The 22,098-nt window shown below is 45.4% G+C and overlaps 2 protein-coding genes across 4 annotated transcripts; one reads left to right on the top strand and one right to left on the bottom strand.

Annotated features, from left to right (window-relative positions):
• Window positions 1-1,859: 1,859 nt before the first annotated feature.
• tmem259 (transmembrane protein 259) lies at window positions 1,860-13,966 on the bottom strand. Of its 3 annotated transcripts, none has more exons than XM_074668110.1 (12): window positions 13,888-13,966; window positions 10,286-10,651; window positions 7,738-8,043; window positions 7,429-7,615; window positions 6,868-6,978; window positions 4,690-4,812; window positions 4,506-4,606; window positions 4,315-4,372; window positions 4,137-4,220; window positions 3,909-4,041; window positions 3,382-3,481; window positions 1,860-3,051 (listed from the first exon to the last, which is right to left on the bottom strand). In XM_074668110.1, exons 2-12 carry the CDS (start codon window positions 10,508-10,510, stop codon window positions 2,308-2,310), a joined length of 2,172 nt encoding a protein of 723 aa, XP_074524211.1. In that variant the 5' UTR covers window positions 10,511-10,651; window positions 13,888-13,966; the 3' UTR covers window positions 1,860-2,307. The 3 variants fall into 3 exon arrangements, with proteins under 3 accessions (XP_074524211.1, XP_074524210.1, XP_074524213.1); XM_074668109.1 differs by lacking the exon at window positions 13,888-13,966 and adding an exon at window positions 11,335-11,764; XM_074668112.1 differs by lacking the exon at window positions 13,888-13,966 and adding an exon at window positions 11,335-11,764 and having other exon boundaries at window positions 7,483-7,615.
• Window positions 13,225-20,738, top strand: med16 (mediator complex subunit 16). The gene is made up of 16 exons (XM_074668108.1): window positions 13,225-13,544; window positions 13,880-14,089; window positions 14,267-14,374; window positions 15,557-15,726; window positions 15,845-16,126; window positions 16,207-16,356; window positions 16,446-16,551; window positions 16,629-16,784; window positions 16,935-17,152; window positions 17,221-17,427; window positions 17,520-17,730; window positions 17,809-17,942; window positions 18,033-18,225; window positions 18,299-18,512; window positions 20,278-20,361; window positions 20,516-20,738. The coding sequence occupies exons 2-16, from the start codon at window positions 13,951-13,953 to the stop codon at window positions 20,640-20,642; spliced, it is 2,499 nt and encodes an 832-aa protein (XP_074524209.1). The 5' UTR covers window positions 13,225-13,544; window positions 13,880-13,950; the 3' UTR covers window positions 20,643-20,738.
• Window positions 20,739-22,098: the final 1,360 nt, after the last annotated feature.

The following is a 22,098-nucleotide window of genomic DNA, read 5'->3' as shown; positions in this document are numbered from 1 at the left end:
TGTGTTTAATTATTATGAGTGTGTTAAATAATCACAGGTGTTTTTAATGATCACGGGTGTGTTTAAAAACCTCAGGTGTGTTGACTGACCTCAAGTGTGTGTAATTGTTTCAGGTGTGTTAAATGAGCACAGGTGTGTCAAATGATTACAGGTGTGTTAAATGACCTCAGGTGTGTTTAATGATCCAGTGTTTAATGATCACAGGAGTGTTTTCTGATGACAGGTGAGTTTAATGACCTCAGGTGTGTTTGATGACTACAGGTCATGTTTTATAATTGAAAGTGTGTTAATTGGTCACAGGTGTGTTTTATGGTCACAGGTGTGTTAAATGGTCACAGGTGTGTTTTATGATAACAAGCGTGAACAGAGAAGAGTTGAATGGTCTTAGGTGTGGTTAATGATCACAGTAGTTTAATTATCACAGGTGTGTTTAATGATCTCAGGTTAGTTTAATGATCTCAGGTGTGTTTAATGATTTCAGGTGTGTTAAATTGTTACAGATGTGTTTAATGATTACCTGTGTGTAATGACCTCAGATATGATAAATTATAATTAGTGTGTTCAATGACATCAGGTGTGTTCAATGATCACAGATGTCTTTAATGATCACAGGTGTGTTCAGTGATCACAGGTGTGTTTAATGATCACAGGTGTGTTCAGTGATCACAGGTGTGTTACCCAACCTCAGGTGTGTTTAAGTATTACAGGTTTGTTAAACCATATCATGTTTTTTTAATGATTATAGGTGTGTTCAATGATCATGGCTGTTTTTTTTATGACCTCAGGTGTGTTTAATTACCCCAGGTGTGTTTCATTTTCACAGGTTTGTTTGATGATTACAGGTATGTTTCATAGTTCCAGTTGTCTTTTATTATGGCAGTTGTGTTCAATGGTCACAAGTGTGTTTAATCATCACAGGTGTGTTTTAAAACCTTGGATTGTGGCTCAGTGGGGGATTCGTCATCTTTTGTTTTAAAGTCGGGGGGTCAGTCTGTCTCACAGAGAGCTTTAGAAGTAGAAGTTTAATATTTTTTTCCCTTGCTGTTTTGAAATCCCGTGAGGTTTTTGGCGTTCATGGACTTCTGGAATTTTAAAGTCCTTAACTGTGACCATGCAGCATAAAACCCTGACCTCTGAAAGTCTTATTGTTTTTAAAACTCTGAAACAGGAGGAAGAAGGAAAAAGCCTTGGGATGGTTTTCTGAGAACAGCTGAGGTTTATGGACGTGGAACACACCTGCACTGACCCACACTTCCTGTGGCGCCTCAAGTGGCCATAACCAGAATTACATCAAACTGCTAAAACTTTGTTTAGAGGCTCTTTCCTCTGAAGTTTAGAAAAGAAAGAAACAGACGTCAGAAAAAAATCCTCAGTTTGTGTCAGGACTGAAATCAGAGCTGCGTTCAGACGTTTATTTATCCACAACTGATCAAACACACACATGACCAAATCTTAATTCATCAATTCATCAGGGTCTTTGGACAGTGAACGTGTTCACCTTTTACCTGAAGGTGAGAGGGAGTCTCATCCTTTGATCTTTTGTTTGTGTTTTCTCTTCATGGTTCTGTAAAGGTTTATTCTATCGAGTGTTTTTTGTTTCCTGTTCATCAACAGTCTCACTGCTCCGAGTTCCTGAACGCATCACAGTGACAGGCCACGCCCACTGACAGGAGGCGAAGCCTGAGGCGTGACACAGCCGGCGTCATATTGCACAACCAATCAGCTCACTCGGCTGAAGAGTCCACAGACGGCTGAGGGTTTTTGATAAGGCATCCAATCTGACAGGAAGTCCTGATCCTGATCAGTCCTTCACCGCCACTTCCTGTTCTTTAAAAGTCTCTCTTCAAAACAAAAGCACAAAGAAAATAAAAGCAACAAGTTCGAAACGTGCTTCGGTCTGTCCCAATCAGGCTGATCATTAATCATCAATAATCATCAATAACTTATAGATTATCCAATGACTGACCAATCACTGGCTGATGGATCACCAATAACGTTTTTTATGGTATAAATGATGTCATCATGTTTACTCTAACAGCTGACTCTGAACAGGTGTTCACTTCCTGTTTCCGAACTGCTGATCAGTAATCTATCAATCAGCTGATTGATTGGTCAGCTGATTCCTGTCTGGCTACTGTGACCCCAGAGCTTATCAATCACAAGGTGCAGGCCACGCCCCCTCAGGGACAGTCAACCAATCCACATCAATCAGGAAGAGGTTTGAATTAATGAGCCGATCAGCTGATCGATGAGGGATCAAACAGGGAGCAGAGACCTGATTGGACAGACCAAGGTGTGATGATGTAATCAGGACTGGCTCTGTGTCTCTCTGGAGTCTGATCCTGGACTCTGTGAGGGGGGGCAGTCTGTCTCTGAGGGGGGCACTTCAGAAAGCCCCGCCTCCTCCGCAGCGAGCCGTATGATCGGAGGACTTAGTTCGTCTAATGCTGAGGTTTTAATTTCTACTGAATCCAGGCTCGCTCCTCCTCCTTTTATCGCCTCTCCTCCTGATCCTCCTGGTTCTCCTGAAGCCCCGCCCCCCTCTGACGCACCACCGCCGATCGAAGCCCCTCCTCCCTCTGAAGCTCCTCCTCCCATCCAGGACTCAGTGACCACACTGAGCGGCGCTCCTGCTGACTCCTCCCCTCCTGGTGCTCGTCCTCCCTCCGCTGAAGGGGGGAGGTTCTGGGTGGAGGACGTCAGAGCTTCAGTGATGAGGGCCGCGGTCTGAGCGACCCAGTTCAGCTCTGACCTCACCTCCCCCACACCTCCTGCTGCAGGGGGGGAGGAGGAGGAGGGCTGGGCGTCAGTGGGAGGCTCAGGCGGGGCGCTTGCTGCTGCTGCTGCTGCTTGGGAGGTATTTGCAGTTCCTGGTTCTGGTCCTGGTCCAGGTGCAGGTCCGGCAGCAGCGTGGTTGTTGTTGAGGTTGTCCTGCAGAGCTGTCTGGTTGGCCTGACCCGCCTGCTGGTTCTGGAGCAGCATCTCCTGGATCCTGATCTGCTGCAGGATCGCAGGGAGCTCGTAGTGATGGAAGAAGTAGATCATGGAGTGCTGAGGAGACCAGGAGGGGACCAGGAGGAGACCAGGACACAAGGAAGAGACCAGAAAGAAGGACACAAGAAAAAAGGGGTTAATTTTTGCTAACACAGCAATGCTAACAGGAAACTGAGTGCTGTACTAACTCCTCCCCCTGCTTCCTGATTGGCTGAGCCTCACCCTGATCAAAGCTAACGATCAGGCTTAGATAATCCAGAATATAATTACTACAATTTAAAAAATACAATTGTAATAAATGCTAAAGTCATTCAGACTTTGACAGTTTTTTCTGGATAACAGGACTCTTATTTTGAAGGGCAGGTGATGATGATGTGAAGGTGTTACCTGGATGAAGAGCCAGGAGGTGACGAGGGCCAGGCTGCTGTACTGTCCATTGAAGCGGTAGTGATAGGCGTAGAAGGCAAAGTGGTACAGGTAGAAGAACCTGCAGAAAAAACACACCTTCATGAGGACATCCAGGTGTGTTTTATCACACACACCTTTATCAGAACATCCAGGTGTGTTTTATCACACACACCTTTATCAGAACATCCAGGTGTGTGTGCTGTGAACATTTCCTGCTGTGCTGATGACTGAGAGTCAGATTTATTGTCTTGTGAATGAATTGCTTTGTGCAGAGGAGCGCTCAATTTAATGCTGCGTTGTGATTGGACGGCAGCTGATTGGAGGCAGGCTGTGATTGGCCGGGAGCTGATGACTGCCTTTTTAAGGGTGTGTTTCCTGTTTTCACTAAACTCTGTTGTGTTAAAAAGTTGGTTTTCTCCATTTAAGGGTTAACAATCAAAGTGTGTGACGGTGCTTCCTGCTGTGCTGTGATTGGTTTAAAAGGACCTGCTGGTCATGTGACTCACCTCAGCCAGTGGCGTTTGCTGGTGTTGGTGTGGCAGCAGATGGCGTCATACTGATCGGCCAACCAGACGATGAGAATGATGTAGAACGCCGTTGTTGTGTCGTTGAAAAACTCTGACATGATGGCCTCCATGCCTTAAACAGGAAGTGACATCACAGGTCTTAAAATCCCTGAACAAACCGCCTCCACCTGAGACCACTGTGTGTGTGGTTCAAGGAACTGGACTCACCAACGAGAGCGAGGATGACCGTGAGCAGAGGGGCTGCTGGGAAGGCGATGGTCATGTTCATCTCCAACATCTGCAGAAGATCCACTGTGGGGGGGAATCAAGAATGATCAATACCTGACACACACCTGATCAGGAACATGTCTGACTCTGGTCCGGTCTGGTCTGGTTTTGTACTGACCGATAAAGACGAAGATCTGGTGGTGAGAGTATCTGAGCAGCATGGACACGGACAGAGTCTGAAAAACACGGAGCAGAAACGTGAGCAGCGAACTAAAAAAGGTCAGAGGACATCATCACATCTTCACTCAGAAAGCTCTCTTCTGATTGGTTCACGAGGGAGCCCCACAGTTCCTGCTCACTGTCACTTACAAAGATGACCATGATGACGAAGGCTGCCAGGTACGATGTCCTCGCCATCCACATGCTGACGAAGCGATAATGTTCCCCAGAGACCACGTTCCTCAGAAACCCTGCACAGAACCACAGTGACATCACCACCCACTCACAGGTAGATGTCTCTGTTTGAGGGGGAGGGGCTTATTAGCAGCAGTACCTTTGTTCTCCTCGTTTTCAGCAAGCGCCTTCACACTGGACATCAGAATATCATCGTAGCCCAGAAACTCATCCAACAGGAAACGACTGAAACCGTCCCCGAAGCACTCGTCCTTCATCGGGTCTACACACACAAACGCACACAAACACACAAACAATGATGAAAACTGATGGAAAAAAGGAAAAGCTGTGATGCAGACAGGTGTATCACCTGTTATGTCCAATCAGTGCTCAACTAACGTAACCTCACTTGGCTTCAACATTATCACAAACAGCTTCACCTGGGTATCAGCTTTTAGCTTGTGTTTTAGCCTTTAGCTTGTGTTTTAGCCATTAGCTCGTGTTTCAGCCATTAGCTCTTGTTTTAGCCTTTAGCTCATCTTAAAGCCTTTAGCCTTTAGCTCATGTTTTAGCCTCTGGCATGTGTTTCAGCCTTTAGGTCATGTTTTGGCTTTTAGGAGCTTGTTTTAGCCATCAGCTCATGTTTAAAGTTTTTCTTAATGTTTTAGCATTAGCATTGATTTAGACCAAAGTTTATGTTAAAGCCTTCAGCTCTTGTTTCAGCCATTAGCCCATGTTTTAACCTTTTTTCTCTTTTTTAGCCTTAAACTTATGATTTAGCCTTTAGTTTATGTTTAAGCTTTTAGCTTTTGTTATAGCTCTTAACCTTTGCTGGAGCTTAAACATGTGTTTTAGCCTTTAGCTCATATTTAAACCTTTAGCCTGTGTTTCAGCTTTAAGCCCATGTTTGAGACTTTAGCTCTTTTTAACCTTTAGCTCATGTTCAAGCCTATAGCTAATGATTTTACCTTTAGCTCATTTTTATGCCTGTAGCTTGCATGTTAGCCACAAGCTCATGTTTTAGCCTTTAGCTCATAAATTAGCCTTGAGTTCATGTTTTAGCCTTTAGCTCATGTGTAAGCCTCTGGCACATGTTTTAGTCTCTAAGACATCTTACTGCCTTTAAGTTGTGTTTTAAACCCTTAAGCTTATGTTTCAGCCCTTAGCTTGTGTATTAGCATTAGTCCATGTTTTAGCCTTTTTGTCTTGTTTGAGCCTTTAGCTTGTGATTTAGCCTATAGCTTGTGTTTTAGCCTTTAGCTCATCATTTAGCCATAAGTTCATGCTTTAGCCTTCAGCTCATGCTTTAGCCTTCAGCTCATAATTTAGCCTTTAGCTCATGTGTAAGCCTCTGGCACATGTTTTAGTCTCTAAGACATCTCTTGTGTTTTACCCTTAAGCTTATGTTTCAGCCCTTAGCTTGTGTTTTAGCATAAGCCTATGTTTTAGCCCTTTTTCTCTTGTTTGAGCCTTCAGCTCGTGATTTAGCCTATAGCTCATGTTTTAGCCTTTAGCTCGTGCTCTATCTCTCTCCTGTTTATCTTTCTTCTGCTCTTTTGTTTTTTTTTTTCTGTCTGACAGTTAGGCTCCAGTGTCCACCATCACTACAAAATTAGTCACAGAAATCGTTTTCAGCAGCGAAAAACTCAGATGTCTCTTCTCAGTTTCATCTATATCAGGCGGCGTGGTGTCGTAGAAACTCTGAAGAGCCATAAAACAATCCTGTCCTGCTTGACCTGATCAAGAAGCTAAGAGGTAGCATTTTGAAATAACCTTTTTTGGTGCTGATAATCTCATTTTAAAGTGTGGATTAGGATCAGACGTACATCTAGAAGGGAGACTTTCAAGAATTTTGAGGGAAACAACCTGAGATTTTACTGGACAGTAACTTTAAAAAACATCATAGAGAAGGCTTTTGCACACCAAACTGCACCTTTGATAAACAGAACATATCAACAGACAACACACACTCTATGCTCTGATGCAGATAGGATTTCACAACCACCACTCAGCCGACACAGCGATTTATTTTCATGAGAACATCAAGGGTTTGTTAGAGGGTGGCTGTGTGGGAGCTGTTTCTTTGGACCTAAAAAGCGCTTTCGATTCACTAAACCAGAACACAAACCTTTCAAAACTCAGAGTTACATTCCCTCAGCTGTTTAGCTGGAGTACCCCAAGGCTCCTGTTGGGGTCTGTCCAGCTTTCACAGGCCTAATCTCATTTGCCCCTCAATGCTAAAAAGACTGCATGCATGCTTTTCCCTCATCAGTCAGCAGAGGGCGACCAACCCAATAAATAAAGAAATGACATAAAATCACAGAAAGGTGTGTCTCACCCAGCGTGACGACCATGACAGGGATGTTGAGTCTCTGTCGTGTGCTCTGGGAAAGACGAAGGAAGCCATACTCCAGAGAATACTCCACCATGTACTCCTCCTGAGGCCACACTGAGGGACAGGTGAGAAAACAGGTGAGAAAACAGTTCACAGAGGAACACAGAGAGGCCAAAGAGCAGGGATTTCACTTCTACAGGATCAATAAAGATGATCTGATCTCTGTTCATCAAAAAAATCACTTTCTCTACAAACACTAACAACAGACTACAGTCAGTCACACACTCTGCTGACACCTGCTGGGCAGAGGGAGAACTGCAACTCAATCACACAGATCACAACAACATTTCTAAAAGTAATTTATAAACTGATTAAAAACATTTAAACAGATTTAAAACAACCACAAAACACAGCACCTGTCCAGGTGAGGCAGGAAGGAACAGAGCAGGAGGCCCAGGAGGTGGACAGGATAGAGGAGGAGCAGTGTGATGGAAGCAGAGGAGGAGGAAAGGGAGAAAGATGAAGAGAAGGATGATGAGGATGAGGAGAAGGAGGAAGGTTTACCTGCTCTGGTCATCATCTCCAGCTCAGACACTGAGTCCTTCAGTGGCTGCATACCTTTAGTGGTCTGGCTGAAGGAGACGTCCTGGCTGTCATTGGCTCCTCCCCCAACTCCTCCCCCAGATCCTCCTGCTGCTCCTCCTCCTCCAATCAGAGACGGCTTCAGACGTGGTTCAATATCCAGCTCAAACTACAGTGGGAGCACACAGAGCAGAGCGACCAATCAGAGGCAAGATTCTCACCAGCCTGTACCTGTCCACACCTGCAGTGACCCCTGGTGGCTGTAGAGGGAAGAGTCACTGTTGAGCTCACCTGTACCGAGCTGTTGTCAAACATCTCCAGAGTCATCTCCTCCTCATCCTCGTCTTCCTCCTGCAGTGCAGCCAGGCTGAGTCCTGCCAGGCCTCCTCCTCCCTCCTCCTCGGTCTCCAGCTCCTCCTGCAGGCCGGAGGAGTCGTAGTACTGCAGGAAGACGGACGCCCGGCTGGAGTTTCTTTGGATCTCCACGCGCAGGATGCCGTCGCGTGGCCAGCGCTCCCGTACCGCCTCCAGGCAGTTGATGGGGGAGCGGGAGAAGGCGATGTGAATGTAGGCGAGGATGAAGAGGACGAAGAGCGCCTGGAGATAACAAACCAACATCACATTAAAGGTTCCAGGAACTAAATAGAGCTCTGTGTCAGAAACAACTGTTTTGCTCACCAGCCACTGTGGCTAGTGGTTTCCCAGAGTTACTAGCCACTTAGCATTTTCACTAGCCACAATTGTGTTGTTGAATATTTATGTTTAATATGAGTAAAGCTGACTGTGACATGCTTAAGTTAACCAGAACTAGATTTAAAACCTTTTCAAATGTGAATGACCCCTGTGCACACTCAACTCAAGACTACATCAATGTTTAACTCCACAGGTCATTATCAGGTGTTCAGCTCTGATCAGGTTGTTCTGCTTTTATATGAAAATATGCATTTAGCTTCAGGGTTCTGGCCCGTCTCTCTGAGTTCTGAGTGTGTTGTGTTGTGTCAGTGTAAAGCTGTGAGGTGTGACGGCTGATGGAAACACTCAGTGTGTTGTTTTGTGTCAGATTAATCTCATTCCTGAAGATTAAACTGAACCTACACAAACTGTTTGTCTCACACAGACTCTTAATGCTGAGCATAAACACACCACGGTCAGGCACGGTCTACTGACAGACTAAAGCCGCATTTCCACCAAGTAGACCGGTTCAGTTCGTCTTGGGACAGCGCACATTTTGTGGCGTTTCCAATGGAGCTATAACACTGCAGACCATTGATTGGTCAAGAGAATCATCATTTCCTGTGCGACAGCAGCTGCATTTCTCCTGGCAGCACACAGACTTCTCTGAAACAAAGCTTGATTGTTCTTTGTATCAAAGAGCTACATGACAATCACAGAGAGGACGAAATGCTGCATGTCTTCCATCATTGCTATTTGTTTACTGTGTCACGTTTTTCTTCTTCGTTGGATTTATTAGCGGGGTAAACTGTGTCGCACTGCTACAGCGTCACGCTATTGTTTAACAGCTGCGGCTACCACAAGAGGGCAGAGTTTGCTGTGGAAACACAACCGGACTGCTTGGTGGAAATGCGGCTTAAGTCTAAAGACAGACTGGATCTACAGACAGGCAGACTGGGTCTAAAGACAGAGTGGATCTGTAAGGAGACTGGATCTACAGAAAAACAGGATCCAAAGAAGATAGACTAGGTCTACAGAAAGACAGACTCAATCTATGGACAGAGTCTACAGACAGACCGGATCTATAGAAAGACAGACTAGGTCTTCAGACAAACAGACTGGCTCAATAGACAGAAAGACTGGATCTACAGACAGACAGACTGGGTCTAAAGACAGACTGGATTTATAAGGAGACTGAATCTACGGACAAACAGGATCTACAAGAAGATGGACTAGGTCTACTGAAAGACAGACTCAATCTGTGGACAGGATCTACAGACAGACTGGGTCTACAGACAGGCAGACTTGATATAAAGACAGACTGGGTCTTTAAGAAGACTGGTTCTGTAAGGAGACTGGATCTGAAGAAAAAACAAGATCTACAAGACGATAGACTGGGTTTACAGAAAGACAGACTCAATCTACAGACAGGATCTACAGACAGACAGACTGGGTCTACAGATGGACTGGATCCATAGACAGAATGGATCTAGAAGAAGATGGACTAGGTCAACTGAAAGACAGACTTAATTTATGGACAGGATCTACAGACAGACTGGGTCTACAGACAGACTGGATCCATAGACAGAATGGATCTAGAAGAAGATGGACTAGGTCAACTGAAAGACAGACTTAATTTATGGACAGGATCTACAGACAGACTGGGTCTACAGACAGGCAGACTTGATCTACAGACAGACCGGATTTATAAGGAGACTGGATCTATAGATAAACAAGATCTACAAGAAGATGGAATAGGTCTACTGAAAGGCTGACTCAGTTTAAGGACAGGATCTACTGGCAGAAGAGAGCAACAGATTGACTAGGTCTGTAGATAGACTGGATCCATGGAAAGACGGATTAGGTTTACAGACAAACACACTGGATCTACAGACAGATAGACCGGATCGTCAGAGAGGATCTACACCCAGACAGACGGACTGGATTGACAGACGAACAGGATCTAATGATAGACTGTATCCACTGACAGACAGACTGGATCTACAGACGGCCAGAAAGACAGACAGACTGTATCTTCAGTCAGATAGATTGGTTCTACAGACTGGATCCACTGTGGGACAGACAGACTGGGTATCTGTGGGTTAGGTCTCAATGTGGATTGGGACTCTGACGAGCGTACAGATAGACCATTGGGGGAATTTCTCACCTTGAGCAGGACGAAGAACTCAAACACTCTCCTGAAAGAGGGCGGGAACAGACGGGCGTAGGTCACAGCCATCTTGAAAAACAGGGCGTGGAAGAGGCGGTCCCGGACATTGATGAGGGGGTTCTGGTTCATGTTGGGATTCCTGATCCGGTTGGGCCCCATGTTATTGTTGTTGTTGTTGTTCAGAGGAACATTGTTGTTGTTGTTTGGGGCGTTGTCAGACATGATCTCTGTCTCTGATGCTTACAACAAATAAACAGCTGGGCCTATGTCAGCATGTCTGCAGGACGCCACGGAGAAGCTGACCCCTGACCTCTGCTCAGAGCGATGACAGCGTGAGCCTGCAGCTGAGCCGCCTCAGACACTCTGTGGGAGGACAAACAAACATCAACACTTTGATTATTGATCAGTTAGCATCATGATGGAGCGACAGCTGAGAAGTGAACGTGTACGTTTCTAGAAACGTATTTAATGTGAAGGTCACGGTGCATCGCCAGAAAGAAAGCTGCAGCCATCAGTCAGCAGGTGGAGGTGACAAACTGAGTTACTCTGAATGTTTCTGATCCAGACTTCCTGTTTGATCGTGCTGATCTCACAGAGACTCACCTGGATAAACAATGGTGAAATAGAAAAATGAAGTGAAGCAGGTGGAGGTGAGGCAGGTGAGAGGCAGACATGATGACATCACCTTTTGTCATTAGTTACAGTCCCAAACAACCACTGCTAGCATTAGCTAGCTTCTGTCTTATTATCAAAAACAAACGGGCTGTCACGTCACACTGACGTCATCGCTGCCGCTCGTCAGTCAAATCAATCAGATCATCTATTGATCGGGCAGGACCACGTACAGCGCGCGCGCGGCGGGTGTCGTTCACTTTGTCATCGAGTAATCGATCAGTATTCGATTGCTTGTTTTTTCAATAAAGCTGATAATGTTGTTGTTTGTTTGCTTGTTTGTTTGTTTGTCTGTTTCCGGGCCTGTTGTCTCCTCCAGCCGTGACTCATATTTCTGTGAGAAGCTAAAAGTGAGCTGCTGTCAGCTGTCTCACCTGTTCTTCTGCGTGCAGGTGTCCGTCCATGCTCACGTCTCCTCCTCGGCTTTATGAACACTCTATAAACTGCTGGTTAGCTCAGTAAACTGCTGGTTAGCTCAGTGATCTAACAGCTGGCTGATAAACACGGAGAGTTAGCTCCGTTAGCTCCGCTGGGAAACTAACGCAGAGAGAGCTAGCGGCTAAAGCTAGTTAGCCTCCGTACAGTGTTAGCGCGCAGCTAGCTCGGTCCGGACTCTGTAAGGAGCAGACAGAGAGGGTTAGAGAGTCCGTTTGGTTCTTCTGGATGTTCAGGAAACCCTCTGAGCTCTTCTTCATCTGCTAACAGGGCTAGCAGAGGCTAACAGAGCCAACATCAGACTGACGGAAACATCAGCAGAGCGGAAACACAGGAGCTCCAGAGAGCAGTGTGTGCCCTCAGCTCTGTCTGACAGGCTATACACTGTTTCCCCTCACTCTTCACTTATGAGCTCAATCATAGAATTAACCCATCAGTTTATCTGAGCACAGACACCTTGGTTTTAAATGTTCCCATGGAATCACACTAATGGTTAGCCACAGACCTCCTCTAGACTTCCCTGTGTACGTTCCACAAATTCAATTTTTCCAAAGAGTTTGTAAATCTCATTAAGCGTTATCGCTCTTTTCAATTACAACTTATAAAAAATGGAAACCATAAATCATACACCATGGCTACATCAACTGGTGTCCCACAGGGCTCTGTGTTGGGTCCAGTTATGTTTAGCATGTACATCAACGACCTGTCAATAATGTGATATTGCAATGTATGCTGATGATACAGTAATTTTTTACACATGATTGCAGAAAAGGTCTCCTTCAAACTAACAAAGGGTGGGTTACTTCCTGACTAAATAAAAAAAAGTGCAGTTGAATGTGTCAGAAACAGTTGGCATGTTTTCATTTTTTTTTTTTTTTTTTTTTTAACTAAAGGCCACCGTCTGGGCAATGGGCAAAACGTTGTTAGCTCTGGGTAAAGATTACAGATTGTGCCTGAGTATAAATATCTAGGACTTCACATTGACTCAACTCTGTTTTAAAATCCACATAAAGAGGTATGTAAAAAAGTCAAGTCCAGTCTGGCCAGATGTGTGTCTTAACCAGATGCTGCAGCAATTCTATTTACGCTCCACGATTCTCTCTCCTTACCTACTGCCCGATAAGTTGGTCTACTTCAATCTCTAAAGTAAGCACTTAAAACCCTGGATAAGAAGCCATTTAGCTTCCATCATTGCCATATCCTTAAAAAACACTGTTGCTTAGCTGGAAAACATTATTATTATTATTATTATTATTATTATTATTATTATTATTATTATTAAAATTATTATTATAATTAATTTGTTTCCAACCTGTATAACCACACTATATTTTGATACACAATGTCTTACTTTCTAGCTGCCCAATAACACCTGGCAAAGAGACTGCCAAATGAAAAGTTGCCTTCTGGCTAACTTGGATACATTTCAATTAATTTACATTGTCCCTTTAATATAAATAAATAAATAAATAAATATTTTTTATTATCGTTTCATTACAATTGATGCTCAGGTTGAGAGTCATCATCATCATCATCATCCTCAACAAAAATCTACATATAAAAAGAGCGAGGCTAAGTTACTAAACCCTAAGAGCCTCAATCTCAGGTGTATGAATTATAATTTATTTTTAGCAGAGACAAATACCCGCTGCGTTTCAATCCTCAGCAGACCGTTTTAGTTCATCCCTGGGGTCTATGTTTTGATGCGCAGGTACGGGATGACCTGAGAGACACAGCTCAGGGAATAGTTCGTCGTTGAGGCTGTGGTGGAGGCTGCCTAGTGGCGCCGAGTCAGAAGAAATACAAAAACTTTAATAAATGAATCATTAAAAAAACTGATGACCAAACATGAAACAGACAAAACCACACAATAGACGAAAGTTTGTAGATTTGATGTCTTATCGGGCTGATGGCGGGTTTTAAAGGTCCTTAGTAAAAGTTTCAGACAGGCATATTTACAGACAGCTCCGTGAGCAGCGGGATCACTGAGGTTAGCCTCTTTGATACAACACATCGTAATATTCAACCGAATACATCTGAAAGTGACCCAATTTATTCATTTTTATTCTTCATTTTAAGATCAAAGTTCATATTTTGTGAAGAAAATTGAAACATTTGAGTTTTTTCTGAACAAGGAGCTGAAATCGGGGTAAGTTTAGCTAGCATTAGCGGCTAAGGACCAGTCTGCACATCAACCCCTCACATCTATCCGTAACCAGCTTTTAACTACCCTTTAACCGGGACTAACTAACATCATCTACTCATAATATATTCTTACTGATATCTGGTTTAATTCGGCAGATCTGCTGTTTTTAAAGATGATCTTAGAGTGGATATTTAAACTAAATATCTCACAGACTGTCAGTTTGTATCAACAGACTCCACTGAAATAGTTAAAGGACCATTGCAGCTGATTTTCCTCTATCACTGTTGTATTATTTTCAGTATCAATGAGTTTCATCACTCTTTATGATTCACTCTCAGGCATTCACCTGTGTGCTCCCAGGTGAGGTGTTCACCCGGCCTCCAGCTTCTTCTTCTTCTGTGGTGAAACCATGGAGCTGGCCTACGTGTGTGAATGGGAGAAACGTCCAAAGAGCACCCACTGCCCCTCCATCCCACTGGTGTGCTCTTGGTCCTGCAGGAACCTGGTGGCCTTCACCACCGACCTGAAGAATGAGGATGACGACAAAGGTACTCACACCGTCACAGCGGGTCACCTGAAGCATGGACACTCCTACATCACACCGATGGAAGAAAATAAATAAGAAACAAGGATGTAGCATGTAACAAGTGGAGTTTAACTGTGTGTGTGTGTGTGTGTGTGTGTGTGTGTGTGTGTGTGTGTGTGTGTGTGTGTGTGTTTTTCAGATGTTAGTCACATGATCCACATCATAGACACTGAGCATCCCTGGGATGTTTACTCCATCAACTCTGGACACACTGAGGTTATTTCCTGTCTGGAGTGGGACCAATCAGGTGAGTTTGTAGGCTTCAGCCCAGAGCTACATACATCTGAGAGTGTCCAATCAGATGGCTGTGCTGGCAGACAAAGATAATCTTTGGGTGCGTCTCAATGCGTTAACATCAGAAGTACTTTCCCAGTCGCCATTTTGAAGACTGTCCCAAAGCGATGATTGGGCTCAGAGAAGAGAGGATGGAGGAGACTGATCGGAGGAGCGATGATTGAGGAGACACGAGAGCTGGCTTTGAGGAAGTCTTTTTACTGACCGACACGCCCCCATATGGAATATCACTCTCTGATTGGACGCTGCAGCAGCTCAGACTTTACATGAAACTTCACAAACATAACAGAAAGATCAGAAACTGATCATAAATCCGGTAAGAAAGTGTTCGCTGTGAGTTTAAAGCACAAAACACTGAACACAACCATCATCAAATCAATATAACAGAGGATTAATACAGAAAACTGACTGATAGATAAAATCTTCCTGAGACACAATAAACTGGGTTATTTTAATAAGCTTCAGAGTTCATGATCAGATGGGCTCTAGATAAAGGCTAAATAATTCATAAATAATCTCACAATTACGCATTTTACCAGTACAGCAATTCTCAAGCTTCTAAACAGCACACAGAATAAACAGAGAGCAGGTTTTCTTCATGGTAACGTGTTTGTTAAACTGGTTAAAGGAACAGAAAAATCTCTGTTACTGTTTCTGTTTGATCAGAGTTATTACAGCGCACATGTGCAGACGCACAAACAGCTGTTAGAGCTGACTGACAGATGATCCAGAGGTGATCAGCTGATGCTGTCGTCACTGAAACTCGTCGCTTCATGTGACGCTCCGAAGGAGAGGATGTCCCATTGCTCTAAAAACCAATCTCCTCCATCCTCTCTCCTCTCTTTATTTCCTCGCGTCTCTCCATCATCTCTGGAGGGAGGGACTAAGACGCAAGTGAACGACGCAAGTAGAGGAAGGAAGGAAAGAACTTTGGAGCTTTGAGACGCACCCAAAGATAATCTCTTTCACTTTTCTCATGACCAAAGAAGGCAGATTCAGGGAACTCATTCCACCACCGGGGGGCGCCAGAGGGGGCGAGTCTGCCTGTGGCTTGTGCCTAGTTTTTGTTTCTGCATTTCACCATAGTCATTGGTTACATAGATTTATTTGTGTGTGTGTATGTGTGTGTGTGTAGGCTCTCGCTTATTGTCTGCAGATGGAGACGGTCAGATTAAGTGCTGGTCGATGTCAGATCACCTGGTAAACAGCTGGGAGAGCGTCCTGTCATCGTCTCTGGACGGAGACCCTATCGTTGCTCTGAGCTGGCTGCACAACGGCGTGAAGCTTGCTCTGCATGTGGAGATGGTAGCACACACACACACACACACACACTCTCCGTGTGATAACCAGTGAAGTTATGTTTCTTTTGCTGCCTGTCAGACGGTGAGCAGGTCAAACATCTCGTCCTCTGTTTTGGGTTCAGTCTGGCTCCACAAACTTCGGGGAGAAGTTTTCCCGGGTGAAGTTCTCGCCGTCTCTGACTCTGTTCGGGGGGAAGCCGATGGAGGGATGGATGGCGGTGACAGTGAGCGGGCTGGTCACGGTGTCGCTGCTGAAGCCGGGCGGCGCTCTTCTGACAGCAAGCGAGAGTCTGTGTCGGCTGAGAGGACGTGTAGCGTTAGCTGATATCGCCTTCACAGGGGGAGGGAACATCGTGGTCGCCGCCACAGATGGCAGCAGTTCATCCCCTGTCCAGTTCTACAAGGTCAGAACCAGAACCAAAGCTGAGATCCAACCTGACCTCTGACCTTTGCTGCTTCCTGTTAACCTGTTCTGTGTGCGCAGGTGGTCGTCAGCGTCGTCAGTGAAAAGTGTCGCATCGATACGGAGCTGTTACCGTCTCTGTTCCTGCGCTGCACCACCGACCCGCTGAGGAGGGAGAAGTACCCCGCTGTCACACACCTGAAGTTCCTGACCCGGGAGAACTCTGAACAGGTAACCAGAAGAACCACAGAGAGTTCGATGTGTGGTTCTGTACGAACGGGCTTTGATCAGATGACGTCTGTGTGTTCTGTGTGTTGCAGGTTCTGCTGTGTGCGTCCAATCAGAGCGGCAGCATCGTGGAGTGTTGGTCCCTGAGGAAGGAGGGACTTCCTGTTAACAACATTTTCCAGCACCGCTCACCTGTCGGTAAGACCCAGACTCAGGTTCTCACCTGTTGAGATTGAGCTTCTTCACGTTTGACCTTTGACCCCTGCTGTGGTTAGTTGGGGAGAAGCAGCCGACCATCCTGAAGTGGAGGATCCTGACGACCACCAACGATCTAGAGCGAGTGTCGGCCATCGCTCTGCCCAAACTGCCCATCTCCATCTCCAACACCGACCTGAAGGTGGCGTCGGACACCAAGTTCTGCCCCGGACTGGGTGAGCAAAACCGTCTTAACCTGGATACAACAAACAGGGTCCAGGTCTAGATCCAAGTCTGGGTGACTTGTTGGACTCATTTTAGCTTTGAGGTCCAGGTGGATCTGTGTGTCCCATGCGGACCCTCTGAGGTCTCTCTACTGTTCCCAGGTCTGGCTCTGGCGTTCCATGACGGCAGTATTCAGATCCTGCACCGTCTCTCCCTCCACACCATGGGCGTTTTCTACGGGTCCTCCTCGTCCAATCAGAGGCCAGGAGACGAGTCCGCCATCAAACGACAGAGAACCGGAGGCCCCGCCCTCCACTTCAAGGCCCTGCAGTTCTCCTGGACCTCACTGGCCCTGGCTGGAGTGGACAACCACGGCAAGGTGAGTACCCCAACACCTGAGACCCACCTGAGTGAGTTTAAAACTGAACGAGTCTTCGTCCTCCTCAGCTCCACATGCTTCGAGTGTCGCCCTCTATGGGTCAGGTGCTGGAGATGAACACCACACTGCGCCACCTGCTGTTCCTACTGGAGTACTGCATGGTGACGGGCTACGACTGGTGGGACGTCCTGCTGCACGTGCAGCCCAGCATGGTCCACAACCTGGTGGAGAAGCTGCACGAGGAGTACATGAGGCAGAACCAGGCGCTGCAGCAGGTGAGCCCGTCATCACCAGTGAACTTAGCTCACATTTCCCATGATGCACTAGCAGATGCACTCCCTTCTTAACTCTGTGATGTTGCTCTTAGGTTCTGGCAACACGCATCGTGGCGGTGAAGGCATCACTCTGCAAACTCTCCACGGCAACCGCAGCTCGAGCGTGCGACTTCCACGCCAAGCTGCTGCTGATCGCCATCAGCTCCACCTTAAAGTCCCTGCTGAGACCGCACGTCCTCAACACACCTGACAAGACCCCCGGAGACCGCCTGACCGAGATCTGTGCCAAGAACACAGACACAGGTGAGTCCACAGGGGGACAGGTGAGTCAGGTGGGAGTCCGCCCCACAGGTCAGTGATCGGTGATGACTGTGTCCTCAGATATCGATAAGGTGATGATCAATCTGAAGACAGAAGAGTTCGTTCTGGATGGTCCCCCCCTTCAGTCCCTTCAGCAGCTCATCCAGTGGGTTGGAGACTTTGTCCTGTACCTGCTGGCCAACCTGCCGAACCAGGTGAGGGGACAGGTCTACCTGGAGACTCAGACTTCATGTGGTGTTTGGAGTCTGTGACCTGGAGCTTATCTGGTGGGTTTTGTCCTGCAGGGCTCCATGGTCCGGCCCGGGTTTGGCTTCATGAGGGACGGGGCGTCTCTGGGGATGCTGAGGGAGATGCTGGTGATGATCCGGATCTGGGGTCTGCTGAAGCCGGGCTGCCTGCCCACGTTCACCGCCACGTCGGACAACCAGGACAGCATGCAGCTGCTGTTCAGACTGCTGACCAAGCTGTGGCTCTGCTGTAAGTGTGCGGCTCATGTGGTCTGACCTCAGAGACACGTCTGAGCACTCACTGCACCCTGTCTCTGTCTCAGCCCGGGACGATGGACCCCCCCAGGACCCCGATGAGAGTCTGATAGACGAGTGCTGCCTGCTGCCCAGTCAGCTGCTGGTTCCCAGTATGGACTGGCTCCCAGTGAACGACGGCATCATCGTGAAGCTGCAGGGGAAACACCCGCTCAGGCTGCAGTTTGGAAAGGCTTCATCTCTGCCAGGAGGGGGCGCCACAACACTGGAGGTCTTCACCAGGTAACCCACACCTAGACCTCAGAGACTGCACAAAGCCTGTGACAGTGTCTGAATCTTAAACTCTCTAACTCTTCCCACTCTGACTCTTTATTTGTCTGACTCTTTATCTCTGACTCTTCCCTCTCTGGCTCTCCATGTCTCTGGGTCTTATCTTTCTGATTCTTTGTCTTTCTGAATCTTTTTTAGTTTGACTCTTCCTCCCTTTTGGCTCTTTTTCTCTCTAATTTGAAATCTCCCTGACTCCTAATCTACCTGACTCTTCCCTCACTGACTCAATATTTCTCTGACTCCTTCCCTTTTGACTCTCTAACTCTCTGACCCATCCTCTCAGATTCCTTCACTCTCTCACTTCTTCACCTCCCTACCTCCTCCCTTCTGTGACATTTTATCTATCTGACTCTTTTCTCTCTTTATCTCTCTGACTCTTTTACTTCTCTGACTCTTCCCCCCTCTTGTGACTCTTTATCTTTCTGATTCTTTCCTCTCTGACTCTTCTGTCTTTGACTCTTTATCTCTCTGACTCTATTTTCTCTGACTCTTCAGTCTGACTCCTCTGTGTCTGGCTCTCTAGCTCTCTGACTCTTTTATTTCACTGACTCTTTTATGTCTCTGACCCCTCTGTCTTTTTATTTCTCAGACTCTTTCCTGCTTTTTACTCTTTTTTTCTCTGATTCTCTAGCTCTCTGACTCTTTATGTCTTTGACTTTTTTATCTCCCTGACCCTTTTATTTCTATGACTCTTTCTCTTTCCTCTCTGATTCCTCCGTCTCTGACTCTTTATCTTTCTGACTCTTTTATCTCTCTTACTGTTCCGACTCCGACTCTTCTGTGTCTGACTCTCTAGCTCTCTGACTCTTAATTTCAGTGACTCTTTATCTATGACCCTTCCGTTTCTGACTCCCCCTCAGACTTTTATTTCTCTGACTCCTTCCTACTTTTGACTCTTTATCTCCCTGACTCTTTATTTATCTGAATCTCTATTTCTTTAAATCTTTGTTTTTCTAACTCTTCACTCTCTGACCTTTTTTTCTCTAAACCTTTATCTCTTTGTTAAGAACACACACACATACACACACACACACACACACACACACTCTTTATTAATCTCTCTGACTCTTTATCTCCCTGACTCTTCCCTCACTGACTCTTTATCCTTCTGACTTTTCCCCTAATCTGACTCCTTCCCTTTTTGACTCTCTAACTCTCTGACCCATCCTCTTGGACTCCCCCCCCTATCTGACTTCTTTCCGTGTCTGATTCTTTATTTCTCTGACTCTTTGTCTCTCTGACTCTCTCTCTCTCTGATTTCTCTCATTTTGAGACTTTACCTCCACGACTCCTCCCCCCTCTATATCTTTACTTTTCTGACCCTCCATTACTTTTTATCTCTCTGACTCTTCCCCTATCTGATTCCTTCCCTATTGACCCTTTACATCTCTGACTCCACCTCCCTCTGACTCCTTTATTAAATCTTCCAGCTCCTCTGTATGCTGTGTCTGGTTTCATCAGGGTCGTATATTTCCTCACTGATGCTTGCTCTGTTCTGGACTCTGGGCTCTTTGCTGATGCTCTCCCTGCTGCAGGCTCGTCTTTCCACAGAGGAACCTGGAAGAGCAGGGAGCTCCCAGCACAGAGCCAGACCACTAAACTAAAGTTATCACATGGAGCTAAATAATCCGTCAGACTCACTGTCCACAAGGTGGCGCCACAGTCAGACTCTCTTCACTGAATCTTTGTGTGTGTGTGTGTATGTGTGTGTGTGTAGAAGTCCCGGCTCTCAGAAGATGGACAACCTTCGATGTGTTCATATGGGTGTGTGTCCCACAGAGGAGAGTAAAGCCTGCACCAGGTGAGTCCACACACAGTTCAGGTGAGACAGGCTGAACACACACTTTTTACCAGGTGTTACATGTTATAAACACACACTTCATGTTCCAGGTGAGCTGTTTACAGGTGTAGTTTGTGTCCAGGTGAGCTGTTTACAGGTGTAGTTTGTGTTCCAGGTGTGGCTGCGTCACGATGCTTCGTTCGCCGAATAAAACCAACGCCATGAAGCAGTGGGAGCAGCGCTGGATCAAAAACTGTCTGTGTGGAGGACTGTGGAGGAGGATCCCGCCCATACTCACCTGAACACACCTGAACACACCTGAACTCTCCCCTCACCTGAAGGAATCTCGTGTCCCTATCTTGTTTTCTCTGCCGTTTATGTGATGTGTCTACTTCCTGTAAATGTTTTTTTTATTTTGTTTAATAAAAAAGATTTCAAAATAAAAGCCTGAAAGAAGCAGACTTTCTTTGATGTGGTTAAAGTCCTGGTTGTTTGGGGCAGAAATACTCAGATCTCTGATGTGTTTTCAATTTAAATGATGAAACAAAGTTTGATTAAAATAAACAAACATTAAGGAAAAGTCAGGAATGACAGTGATTATGTTAATGAGAGTGATGATGGTGATAAGGATGATGATGTTGAGGGTTAAGTTAATGCTGATGAAGATGATGTGATGGTGATGATGATGAAGATGAGGATAAAGGTAATGCTGCTAAGGGTTAAGTCTAGGATGATGATGAAGAAGATGATTGTGATTAGGATGATGATGATGATGATGATGGTGATGTGGGTAAAGGTAATGATGAAGACAAAAGTTAAGTTCATAATGATGGTGATGAGGTTGATGATGCGGGTTAAGGTAATGATGAAGATGGTGATGAGAATTTAGATAATGATGATGAGGGTTAAGGTGATGATGAGGGTTAAGGTGATGATGATGGTGATAAAGCTGATGGTGATAAAGATGATGATGAAAGTTAAGGTAAAAATGATGATGAAGATGAGGGTTATGTTGTTGATGATGATAATGATGAGGGTAAAGTTGATGATGATGTTGATGGTGATGAAGATGAGTAAAGTTGATGATGATGACGATAAAGATGATGATGAGGGTTAAGGTAATGATGATGATGATGATGATGATGATGAAGGCTTTGGTAATGATGATAAAGATGATGATGGTGATGAAGATGATGAGGGTTAAAGTAATGATGAATAGGATGATGAGGATGAGTTAAGTTGATTATGATGACGCTAAAGATGATGATGAGGGTTAAGGTAATGATGATGATGATTATGAAGGCTATGGTAATGATGATGATGATGATGATGATGATGATGATGAGGGTTATGGTAATAATGATGATGATGATGATGAGGGCTATGGTAATGATGATGATGATGATGATTAGGGTAAAGTAGATGATAATGAGAATGATGATGATGCAGATGATGATGAAGGTTAAGGTAATGATGATGATGATGATGATGATGATGATGATGATGATGATGAGGGTTAAGTTGTTGATGATGATGATGATGAAGTTAAGTTAATGATAATGAGAATGATGATGATGCAGATGATGATGAAGATGAGGTAATGATGATGATGATGATGATTATGAAGGCTATGGTCATGATGATGATAATGATGATGATGATGATGATGATGATGATAATAATGATGATGATGAAGGCTATGGTAATGATGATGATGATGATGATGATGATGAGGGCTATGGTAATGATGATGATGAT

Source organism: Halichoeres trimaculatus, unplaced genomic scaffold (genome assembly GCF_033239565.1).
Source record: "Halichoeres trimaculatus isolate MK-OKI-2021-1 unplaced genomic scaffold, fHalTri1.1 fHalTri1_scaffold_4, whole genome shotgun sequence".
NCBI classification, from domain to species: Eukaryota; Metazoa; Chordata; class Actinopteri; order Labriformes; family Labridae; genus Halichoeres; species Halichoeres trimaculatus.
The sequence above is the reverse complement of the archived record's forward strand: the minus strand, read 5'-3'. Positions and strand labels throughout refer to the sequence as shown.